The 12,738-nt window shown below is 37.3% G+C and overlaps 1 protein-coding gene across 1 annotated transcript; it reads left to right on the forward strand.

Annotated features, from left to right (window-relative positions):
* The first annotated feature begins 2,913 nt into the window (after positions 1 to 2,913).
* Positions 2,914 to 10,159, forward strand: LOC147162064 (uncharacterized). Its single transcript, XM_086096870.1, has 2 exons — positions 2,914 to 3,329; positions 7,758 to 10,159. Exons 1-2 carry the CDS (start codon positions 3,206 to 3,208, stop codon positions 9,188 to 9,190), a joined length of 1,557 nt encoding a protein of 518 aa, XP_085952996.1. The 5' UTR covers positions 2,914 to 3,205; the 3' UTR covers positions 9,191 to 10,159.
* The last annotated feature ends 2,579 nt before the right edge of the window (positions 10,160 to 12,738 follow it).

Consider the following 12,738-nt stretch of genomic DNA (forward strand, 5'->3'; position numbering starts at 1 on the left):
CAGTGGGCGCCCCTGCTTTACACCCCTCTCCACGTCAAAACTATCTGTCAAAAAAAACATTAACATTTATTTTTACATTTGACTTAACATATAGACACCATATTAATAAAACTTTTAGGGAAACTGTACTGTTTCGTAACTGCCCAGAGATAATCTCTTTATGTAATAAACTTTTTTCTGACCGAGACCCATATAAAAAGCCTTTCTCAGGAGTATTTGTATACAATTTCTTTTAAAATGGAGAGATTGTCCCACATGACATGTCCTTTTAATAGCACATGTCTGTTCCCTTTCTATTGTTTTTCCAAGTATGTCATTTAATCTATTCATTATTATTTTAGCAAGACTTTTATAATCAATATTCATTACAGTCAGGTGTCTATAGTTATTTACATCTGTTTTATCTCCTTTTTTATATAACAAACACATCACACCCTGATAAAAAGTATCGCTTATACAACCACTAAGTAATCCCTCATTCACCATGGCCGTAAACGAGTCCAACAAAATAATCTACAAACAATTGGCAGAATTCAGAGGCGAGGCCATCAAGGCCCGGGCTTGTCAGTATTGAGTTGCCTTATAACTGGAATGGCTTCCTCTTTTTGAATTTCACCTATCAAAGAAGTAAAATCTAAGTTGCTATATGAAGGAATTTTCTTGAGAAATGTTTGCATTGCTTCAAACTCACAATTGATTGCCTTATAAGAATCTATACACAGTTCTCTAATCGAGGCTCTCTTTCCTTTTTTACTCGTAACTACTTCTCCATTTTTGTTCTTTATTGAGTGAATAAATTTGCTTTGTTGCTGTTTTTTAATTGTGTTAATAATGTGTATTGTATTTCCTCTATTATCGGAATTAGCTTGCTTATAAATATTGTATAACAGTTCATTATTAAAATAATTTTATTTTTATTTTATATCATCATATTTTCTTCGTCGAAGGACTTATTTTTAATTTGTTTAAGATCAACATATCTATCTACCAAGGATGTATATTTTTCATTCTTGAGTGTTTAGTTCTTTACATTTAAATTTGAAAAAATCTTTCACTCTATGCTTCAAAACTTTCCATAATTTGATGTTCGAGTTTGTTAAAACCTTTAACTGAATTATTTTATTGATTTCTTGTTTTAATTCAGTTATTATATCTTTGTTTTGTAGACATTGTATGTTTAGTTTTCAATAGCCTCTGGGGATGGAGGCCACAGTGGAAATAAGGGTTGTAACTAATAAATGGTCCGTAAAATCACATAAGATAGTTGCATAATTTTTAACCCTTAAGTGTGAGGATACATATACATGGTCAATCCTCGTTTTAGTTTTAGAATCTTACCTTGTAAAATCATTTCCCAGGGGCTTAATTTTTCGATACACATCTGTTAGATTAAAACCAGAACATGTGTCTCTCAAACATTTTCCTTCTTGTCTTAACTTAAAAACTGTAGTACCAACTCTGTCCTTTTCTTCCGTTACAGTGTTAAAGTCTCCACACACTATTACTTTAAATTCAACACAGAGTAACTCTGCAAGTTTCCGAAAAATATTGATTTTCTTGCTCTTATCAGGGAGGGTATACAGATTTATGACCCTATATTTGTCCCCTCTATAATATAAATCCAATAATGGGATTCTTCTCGGAATCACGTCTCTCCTTCTACATATTTCAACATCATGAGTTCTAAAGAATATACCCACTCCATCAGCACTGCTGTCACCAATGGATATTGCACATTTCCCCTTAGGCCATAACTTTGTCACTCCCTCTGCATCAGAGTTAATTTTCAATCTAAGCTCCTGAAGACATAATGTATCAAATTTTGTCTCCATCAAATAATCCATCTTATCCTGTCTAAACTTTTGTGATTGAACGCCACGTAGATTTAATGTAGCAATTTTTAGAAGGAGTGATGTTATTTAGGGTGTAAGCTTGTCATCCAGACGTTTATCTTTGTTTTTTAATGAAAACTTATTTCGTCTCTTTTTAGATTCTTTACCCTGAGTATCGTTTTGTGTGACAAGCATAGATGGACCTGAGAAGTCTCCACTCGCCCAGTCCCGTCATGGCATGTCCAGTCTTCGTCCTCTCACCGGTCCCTACAAGTTTTAATTAAAGCTTCTCACTTTGTTCACAATTCTTGTCTCCCCCAGTCTGTCTCCCTGCATTTGGGTCCGCCCTCTCCAACGCACCCCTTATGACAATTTTATGATTTTGATGGACGTGTGAACATCCATAACAGTGAAAGTAAACTTACAAAGGATGATGTGAACTTTTTGAAATGGCCAATTTCTCCTAAAATAAAATACATTTTTAATTTTTCATCTGTTGAAAAAGTGGCCTGGGTTTGCGGTGGAGCCATGCTGTTTTTGCAATCGAGAGGAGGAAACAATAGATGTTTCTCTTGTAAATTAGTACAAAGGAATTTTGGAAGAATGTGACATTATGGATGCAAATTAAATTGGATAAAGTACCAGAACTAAATGTGGACCACATTTTTTTATGGTTTGAATAATGTACCAATCGAAGGAAGGAGACTTTGCAATATAATAATGATGGCTTATGGGTAAATTCCATATTCACAAATGTAAATGGCAAAATAGAAAGCCATCCATTGTTCTGTTTAAAATTGAATTGCAGTCACATTTTTCTTCCTTGACAATCTTGAAAGACTTTAATACGGACTATCAGACGCTTTGTGAAGAGGGCTTAAATTATTTATGTTTTTGATATGTAAGACTGAACATAGTTATCTTGTAGAAGTGTCTGCTTTCTTTTTTTATGTTTTTATTTTTTTGTTTGCAACACAAATGTTATTTCCCAGCGAGCTTGTGTATTGTTTTCGTGTTAAAAAAAAAAGTTGGCTGTCAAAGATTGCTGACATGCTGCGCATGCGCGCCGCTGAGGGTGCTTCGCAAATATCCTTCCGCATTCGTCCTGGCTTCTGAGCGCTTCATCAATTCACGCCTCGACAGTCGATACAGTACGATCGTCACGACTTTACTGGACAAAAAACATTGTTCTTTAAGTTTTCGTGGTCTGGTACACTCGTCTTGATGTACAGTGAAGCTTTGTGGCCGGGTCTAGCGTATGCTATCTTAGCTTAGCATAGTTTGCTCGCTGCTAACAAAGAGACGCAATTTTGATTAAGTCATCGCAAATCAGAAGTCGTGTGAGCGTCAAGTTTTGTGATTGTCGTGTGGCAATGTGTGCAAGAAGGACAGCGGAATACGAGAAGGAACTTTGTGGACCAAAAGAGGAGAAGCAACGACAAAGTCCAAGAGTGGACGCTGTTAGCAAGAAGCCTCAAACTGGGTTTCAAAGAGCAGGTTTGTTCAGTTCTTGATCTTACTTCTTAAATACATTTTATTTTATTTATTTAACGGGCTGTGTCCGAATGTGCACCCGACTCCCTTTATAGTGCCCTACTGAGGGGTCACGCCATTTTTTTTTGTAGTGGTGTGGGTACGTCCAGGGAGCGAAAATGTAGGGCACTCTTTAATTTAATAATTTATTACTGGGCGCCTAACATACATAAAATGGCTCTTTGGATACACAAACCTGTAATAATTGTGAACTTCAAGGTATGTCCAATCTTTGCCCTATTTATAACACCCATCTCTTTTCACCTTCCAAAATGGATAATGTTTCTTTCTTTTTTTTGGCAGAGTTTAAGTCTTGTCAGATTAAAAAAATCTTTAGATTAATAATCTCTTTGCTATTTTTACTGATCTCTGTGAGAAATGTAGTAATCCTAATTCTCATTTATTTCGTTACTTCTAGGTCCGGAATTTTGTTAAATTAAATACTTTGGGTTGTGAAAAAAAAAAATATCACGTTGTGCCTGAAGTGGCGGGGTGACAGAAATTAATTCGTCAAGGGAGGGGGGTCAGTGGTGTCTGCAGGGCTCTACTATACATTTTAAACAATTTTTTTCAGTTGGTTGCATTGCACAGGATTTGGTCGCACCATTTTTGGGGAGGTGCAGCATGGCCATATTTGCTGATGTACAATCGTCTCAATTTGCATACCGTAGGTTCATATGACGTAAAGATTGACAATGACTGAAGATATATTTGCAAGATATTTTACTGTAACAAGAACTGTCTGCAACAAGCAGCGGCTGGCAAAACAAGTCAATTATTTTATATAACTTTAAAAGAAAACATTGAGGGGGAAAATGCTTTTGGCTCTTTTATGTGAAGTGTGAACATTATTTTGTGTTTGGTCCAGCTCTTTTAGTGAGGCCTTCCAACCATCTTCCCCTTGGGAAAACCACACAATTAACAGCTCAGATGACTGGTGAAAATAAAACTGCTATACTATGACTGAATATTATTCTTATTTAGTGTTTGCCCACTGTTGAAAGGGGACTAATGTAAAGTCACCCCAGTTTCTGGTGGTGAATGTTATAAGAATTATATATAAGAAAGAAAGGTTTATTCTTTATTTTTCATTCATTTACATATCAACCACTAGTATGGGGAATGGAAGCCTAATTATTAGATTAGGTATTGTAAACATAAGTGACTTGATGGACCATTGATTGTAATTAGGTAAAATAGCAAAGTGATTTCACCCCCATCATTCTTCTTGATATATGTCAGCTTTTATAGATTGATAGAAAGCCCACATTGTTTACATATTTGCAATTTTTAACGTTTAATGCATTGATGGATTTCTTTGCGTGAGTATGACATGTCCGAATGCATTTGAATGCATCGCACGTCTTGCAAGAGACGTCAATGTTTACATTCCATTAGCGGCTAACTGCTAACGGCGGAGACTTGTGCCAGCCGTATCATAAAATGACGGCGTGATTAAATTTCCTTGGTGTCCTTAATTAGCGATTGAATATGGTTGCGGGATGGCGTTGTGTTGATCTTGGTCATCGAGAGTTGCTCCACCACACGGGAGGAAAAAAGAAACGGCCACGAAATATCGTGGACCGTAACGAGTCAAGTTAGAAGACACGCCACTGTGCACTTCGAGGGTCCATTTCAAAATAAAAGCCTACCAACACTATTGCATTGATGTCCATGTATTAGTTTGTAGTAAGGGTGGGCGATATGGGCCAAAATAAAATATCTCGATATTTTTTCAAAAAACTCGATAATTATATTTTGACGAGATTCTACAGGGGGAAACAAATCTTGTAAATAAAGCTAAACAGCTCTTGTTTATATTTTCATTTGCTCAATACATCTTCTGCAAAACATTTTACAACAATATTCTATGACAACATTTAACAATGAAGTTTTATTATTATTTCCAGGCTATATGGAGTGTTTAATTGATATATTTCTGAATCTTTGTCAATTAAATGTCTTTTATTATTCCATAATTACAGATCTGGTAAATGGACAATTTTTTATATAGCACTTTTAACTACACCAAATGGGGCCCAAAGTGCTTTGCAATGCCTCACATTCACCTATTCACATAATCACATTTTAATCTGCACTAAGTACTGGTGCACCACTACCAAATACTACAGAAATACTAAATGCTAAATACTTTAGCTAATGCTAGCACTATTGCTATCAACAGTTTTAAACACGGAAACACCGCTATCTCTGGTATATAAATGTATTTATTTATTTTTAAATGTTGGTGAATATGTGAATGTACTGATTTTAAGTGCGGCGCACCTTGTCCCGCCGCAAGCATCCGTGCCTGCCTGTGCGAACTACATTGACTATAAAGTGCAATCGCACTGCCAGAAAATGCTCAACCTTCGTTTAGTGTTTAATGTACCATTAGCCAACATGTCTGCCGTGTGGGCACATTTCAATTTATATTGTGCTTTGTTAAAATACGAGTGCTAAATAAATATTTTTTTACAATAATATTATAATTTTAATCATTAAAATAAATGCAATGATAGTAAAAATTGGCATTTCTGCTTTCGGCCAAGCATATTTCTTTTTTGGTTTCCGGTTTCGGCCCAAACTTTTCATTTCGATGCATGCCTAATTTTTATTATCTAATGAAACAATTTTTTTTTTTCATGTGGCAAAATAAGCAGCCTCAAGTAGTTAATTAATTGTAATAACCACTTGATAATGTTCAATTATTGGATGGTGGTGCACATTTTTGTTTTTTTGTTAAATTCAGATAAAAACATAAAATTCCATATGAAATTTATTGCGCGTCCTTGCGATATGCAGATTTCATGGGCCTATATCGCGATGTTGATATTTTTTCAATATATTGTGCATGACAGTGTGTGTAAGCTCAATGCAGTGAGGGTTTTCTGATTGTTTTCGGCAGCTTTACTTATCTTTTCTTTAGAGGTAGTCTTATTTGTGGAGTCTCAAAGTCACGTAATCCGCTATATGGTCCGTGGTGGAACAGAAGTGCTTTTCAGGGTAAGCGTTTTCCCGGCACAGGTTACGATGTTATTTTGGTCTTGTCAACCCCAAATAATTTCCAGGCTAGGAACGTGGACTTAAGTTTTGCTAAATTTCTATTACATTAGTCACTAAAACGAAATTTCGATTCCATGTTGTCACTTGTAAACACGTCACGTGACTGAATCCTGCCCGCTGATTTGCAGAATGAAGACGTATCACTTTTTCCTCTGCCGTCTATGCACGCTATAGATTTGCCGAATGAGAACTTTCATCACTTCCTCCTACTTTGCAGCCAATTAATTGAGCCGTTTTTTTCCTCCCATTTAGAGATAGTATTAAAACGTGATCATGTCAAATTGGACATTGTGAAAGCCAAGTTGGCGATAATATCGATGATCGACTACGGGAGGCAGCTGTGGCCAAATTTAGTGTGAGTGGTAAATTGCGTTGTTTTTTTTTATGCGTTAATTTTTCCAGATTAATCACAGTTAACTCGTTATTGTTGACAGGCCTTATATGTATGTACCGGTATGTATGTAGGTAGGTACTAGGGAGGTATTTATGTAGGTATTTATGTATGTATGTATTAGTGATGCACCGAATATTCGGCCACCGAAAAATTTCGGCCGAAAATAGCAAAAATATGCATTTTTGGCATTCGGCTGAAATAAAATTAAAGCCGAAAGAGGATGTTGTTATTTATTGTGCTTGGTTAAAATGCCAGTGCTAAATAAATATTTTATAATAATATTATAATTTTAAATAATTATATTGATTGACCAGTCAGAGCTGTTCACGGCAAAATATCGCTAGCTGGTGTGGTCATGGCATAATATCCACAAGCCTATTAGATAACACCGGATATGGATGCATGTGATGGTGTCACTGTCACCCGAGACTGCCACAAACGATTATTTTGCTAGTTGACTAATCACCAACAGTAGTCGTGATTAGGAGACTAAATGGAACATATATAAATAGCAGCATATTGCACCAACAAGCAGCTTCTCTTTTTAAAACATCATTATTTTACATTTTGGATTTTTTAAAAGTATGTACAAATTAATGAGGAAGACAATTAAGATTGCAAGATTACATTGAACTTTGATTAGATTTTGCAGCTTGTACCATAAGTTTTGACTTGATAGACCACCCCAACCCCCCCCCCCCCCCCCCCCCCCCCAATATCCAGAACAATCAGTGGTACAGGCGTGACGAGTTTGTGTTCTGTGATTTCCACAACTAAATACGGACGGACCGTAATATTTGCCAGCTAACAGCTATCCCTTACCCTATTCATGAGGTCACGTAGCCCATTTGATAATCTTAAATATAAAATACGCAACACCTAAGTCACAACGAACTGACTTTACTAAACTATGTGTGTCTTGTGTCCTGCAGACATCAGTGTAAAATATCTTCCTGAGCGGCAGGAGTCAAAGTTCCCTGGCGTGAAAAAGGAGGAGGACTTTGAGCCTATTCAAGTTAAAGAAGAAGAAGAGGAGCAGCCGCAGCCTCCCAACATAAGAAAGGAGAAGCTGCCACCATATATCAAAGAGGAGGAGGATTTCATAGAGCTTCCTGTGTCCGGTGTCCATTTGAAGACTGAAGATGAAGGTCAATATGAAGAAGAGAACAAAGGGGCGAAGTCTCCAAGCAGCAGCTCAAGTCAACACATGACAACAGAAATTGTTGGCGAGCACTCTGCAGACAGCTGGTTAGCTCCAATGTCAGATGGTGACGACTCGTCACACTCACCTTACACTGATGACGACGAACAGTCTGAAGGTGATATGACGTGTCACACTGATAGCAAATGTTGGAATTGTTCTCAGTGTGGGAAAACTTTTGGCTATAGGTCTCAATTAAGAAGACATGTGATTAGCCATACTGGTGACAAACCTTTTGCCTGCTTAGTTTGTGGTAAAAAATTCACTTACAATGCAAGCTTGCAAATACACGCAAGAAGTCACACTGGTGAGAAGCCTTTTGTCTGCTCTGTTTGTGGTCAAACATTTGCTCACAGTTCAAGTTTGAAAGTACACACAAGAAGCCACACTGGCGAGAAACCTTTTGCCTGCTCTGTTTGTGGTCAAACATTCGCTCACAGTTCAAGTTTGAAAGTACACACAAGAAGCCACACTGGTGAGAAGCCTTTTGCTTGCTCTGTTTGTGAACAAAAATTCACTATGAAAGGACAGTTAAAAGAACATGTAAGAACACACACTGGTGAGAAACCTTATGCCTGCTCAGTTTGTGAACAAAAATTCACTCGGAAAGGACAGTTAAATGTACATGTAAGAACACACACTGGTGAGAAACCTTTTGCCTGCTCATTTTGTGGTAAAAAATTCACTCACAATGCAAGCTTGAAAATACACACAAGAAACCACACTGGTGAAAAACCTTTTTCCTGTTCAGTTTGCAATGAACAATTCTCATATAAATCTAGCTTAAAAAGACACACAACAACACACACTGTAGCTAAGCGGTTTTCATGCACAATTTGTGGTGAAAGATTCACTCAAGTGCATCTTTTAAGAACCCACACAAGATCGCACACTACACTTTTTGTCTGTTCAGTTTGTGGTCAAAAGTTCTCTTGTAAGGAAAGCTTAATTGATCACACAAAAACACACACTGTTGAAAAACCTTGCGAGTGCGAGTGCTCAGTTTGCGAACAATGGTTCTCTGATGAGTTAAGCTTAAGAAGACATGCAAAAACACACACTGGTGAGAAACCCTTTGCCTGCTCGGTTTGTGGTCAATGTTTCACATTTAAGGGAAGCTTAAAAGCACATATAACAACACACAGCGGTATAACTTCAGTGTGAAAGTTGGGGGGTGGGGGGAGACAAATGTTTTTTCTGGTACACCCAAAACTGTTTGGTGCATCATTCTGATGTACTTTGCCTGTCAACACAACTATGTATAAAACAGCTGCCTAGAGAAGTGATTTCTCAAAAGTGTATTATCCTTAGAGTGCAGCGGTGTCTAACTCATTTTTGTCATGGGCCACATCATTTTCCTCTCAAGGACCTTACACACTACAGAAACATCCTTTCGCCATGTTATTTCATGTACACAATTGCCCTGGCAATTCATTGTAATGTACTGTATATTGTAACAAATTGTATTTGAGATTAGTTGGATTTGGCTAGCAAAATTCATCAACAACATCGTAGGCAATATCCTTATTGGCATTTTTTTCAAACCTTTTTTCTTGTTGGAAGGTCCCTATGACAGATGCCGGTGTAAATCTATTATGATTTGGCTGGGCTTTTAGTCTAGCATCCTTGTCAATCAATGGTTGACAAATATGGTCTTCTTCTTTTAGGACATTCTTCTCCTATTTAAGTTTTTTTTCCCGACCTCCTGCTCATCATCCACCAATTCCCTCTCTCACGCACACTTTTACTTACCTGGTGCATTTTTATAGCGTTCAAACCTGATTGGCTCGTCTACATTAAAGCAATCGTGTTGAAATAGCTCAAGTACGTGTTCAATCAACTGGCTCATGCGTGTGGTGATTTGTCAGTCAGTGCTTTGGAATTGCAAGGAAGTCACATTATGACATACTTCTGTCTCAAATGTATACAAGTGTGTTTTACAAATTGTGTGTATTGTTTTGCAAAAAGTGTTTAGCTGACTTTGTGTTTTACAGTGGTGAAAATATGGTCCATTATTTTGCTCCTTCAGTGTAAGATGTTGATAATTACGTAATTATTTTGTTTTTAGTGTTTAGTCAATTGTAAAAAACTGTAACTAGGTTTATGCCCACTTAGGTGTGATTTATTGTTTGATTAAAGCAATGTATCAAACCTACCATACCATGTGGTTTTGATTTTCAGCTTGCTAGCAAGGTGACAAATATATTTGTTATTGTTAATAAATCTGAATCAAAGAAAATACAACGCAAACACGAACTTACATTATCATGAAACTGTGTGTGTGTGTGTGTGTGCGCGCGTGTCGCGTGCGCGAGATCACTGGCGTGTTAAAATGTAAAGAATTCCAAACCCTCAAAAAATAACAACGTGAACTTAATGTATTTCGGCCGCACATGCGTGGAACCAATCTGGCGGGTATAACCTATGAGGGTGAGTGACGTAAAGTGTCTGCCGTATTTCGCCGTAGTTCTCGTCACACATGCGTGGAACCCATTTTGCAGCTGGAATGGCTTCGGACCACTGATCTGTATATATTACTGGATAGCCGATAAGCCCATGCACAACTGTGCAAGCCGTTGAAGCCACAGGGCGGCCATTTTACTCCTATCTCGCGAGCAGACTACTGTATACGTATAGATTTAACATATACAGCTCGCTATTTTTTTCATAACAAGTGGACGGTATGTTTGTGCAGCACATACTGTCGACTTGTTAAAAAAATAGCGAGCGGATGTTCACAACAGCGCATTTTTTTCTTTTCTCGCCCAGTTCCTTAGAACCCAATGTTAGATTTGGCAGAGGCATCTTTTGTTGAATTACAGGTATAATTCTTTAATAAAAAATATACAAGTTTCCTCCTGTAAACATAATTAAGCATATGATTTATACATGTATTTAAGGCAATTTGTAAAATGTCTGAAGTCCTCTATATATGTTTAACAAATTTAAAACATTATAAATCATGCTGTTTCTAGTAGGTAGGGCCCACTGTCTCAAATGTTGTCTATTTTCAAAGCTAAAAGTTTTAGGATATTATGCCAAGTAGTAATAAGGTGGCCTGGCGGCTTCAAAAGTCTTGGCCTATCGGCTATCCAGTAATACATACAGATCAGTGATTTGGACTGACACACGGTTTTCTTCACGTAGTCAGACGCCCTCCACTCCGCTAAAGACATTCTTTCCTATTTCGTGCTGAAAGGACTGCAGCTTCACACAGGACGTCCAACACTAATGTGAAGACAACAACATCACTTATTAAATCTCTGTTTTTAGATAAACTCGTCTCATGGCGTGTTGATGCTTCTCGGCTTAGTTAGCCTAGCTTAATTTAGCCTGCTAGCGGCTAGCCGCTAGCAAAGATAAGCACACAACAAATTATCAAGTAAAGATCAAAAAGGGATTTATTGGGATTATTGGTTGAACTTTAGCTGAGTGGCAAGTGTTGAGCTGCCTTACCGGAGTCAATGGGTACGAACCCCGCTCGAAGTAAAGAAAAAAAGATTGCAGAACAAAAAATGGAAGACTTCAAAAGAGTAATTTTTTTTGTTTTATTTTCTACCCATACAGAGGTGGTATATCTTAAAATAGTTTCAATGTATGGCATCTTGTATCAAGTATCTCCAGGTCAGAGTGTCCTCTTTTTTTGGAAATGGAAAATATGGTCACCCAAGGATATGTTGTACACTCGCCTGCCAACACACAAATTTGTAATTGGTGTGGCCTGCCTACCCAATCCTAGAGCTCAGTGCACGTCACTGGTTTGCATTGGTTGGTCGCAGCAGCTCCCGGGGTCGTTGTGCACACTTGAGGAGAGGGGCGTCGCTTGGTTTACAACATTTAAGAGGGTCGAAAAAAAGACAGAACTGCCGTGTACTGCAGTACAGGTGAGCCACAATTTCTCCTGCAGCGCCTTCCCTTTATAAGAGCCCCTCGAACGGTTACACTTTCTTACCGGCATATTCAACTTAACACAAGAGGGAATTTCTTCAGCATATTATATATTATTTGCACTTTAGGTCTTTTCATCAATCTTCGAGAGTTAATATACGCATATGCCAAATTCGTTCACAAAATTTTGAAAAACGGGGTTTGATTTTTTAAACTTTTTCTTGTGAATGAAAAATTTTGCCATACATAAAATGAGATTTGAAGACATTTCTAGTTCCGAGAAGGGTCTAGATGCAGACCATGGGTGAGTGGAGCTGGAAACACGTGACCTCTAATTCAGACTTTTTTACTAAGCCTAAATGTAACCATAATCTTAACTCAAACTAACGTTAAGTAGTATTATTTGTATTTTTGAGTATATTTCGCTGTTTTAACCAAGACAACTGTTGACGCTTTCGTCACCACCAAAAACACGTGACACCCATTTGAACACGCAGCGCCATCGAATGTCGGATGTAGCGTAATTGCAATACATTGTGTCTTATACGCTTCACGTTGGTTTGTCTGAAAAACTTGGTGGATGGAATCTGATTTATGTCATGATGGAAATATTAATTCACAAAAGCATTAGCCTCCGTGAATTTTGAAGTCAGTTGGAAGATGCATATATATATATATATATATATATATATATATATATATATATATATATATATGGACGTGGTGCTGTACTAGACACGTCAGCAAATTAAGTTAACCTGTCTGTTTGTTCACTTAATTTGGCAGTCATGTACATTGCTGTAAAATTATAACTGTTGACTGAA

The sequence above is a fragment of the Leptonotus elevatus genome, chromosome 15, assembly GCF_054856555.1.
Source record: "Leptonotus elevatus isolate MCC_2025b chromosome 15, RoL_Lele_1.0, whole genome shotgun sequence".
Taxonomy (NCBI): Eukaryota; Metazoa; Chordata; class Actinopteri; order Syngnathiformes; family Syngnathidae; genus Leptonotus; species Leptonotus elevatus.

What these genes read in the sequence shown, in the direction of transcription:
- LOC147162064 (XM_086096870.1), top strand. Translation starts at nt 3,206, where the DNA reads ATGTGTGCAAGAAGGACAGCGGAATACGAGAAGGAACTTTGTGGACCA. An exon ending in AACTGGGTTTCAAAGAGCAG is followed by an intron (nt 3,330 to 7,757) that starts GTTTGTTCAGTT and finishes TGTGTCCTGCAG; the next exon opens with ACATCAGTGTAAAATATCTT.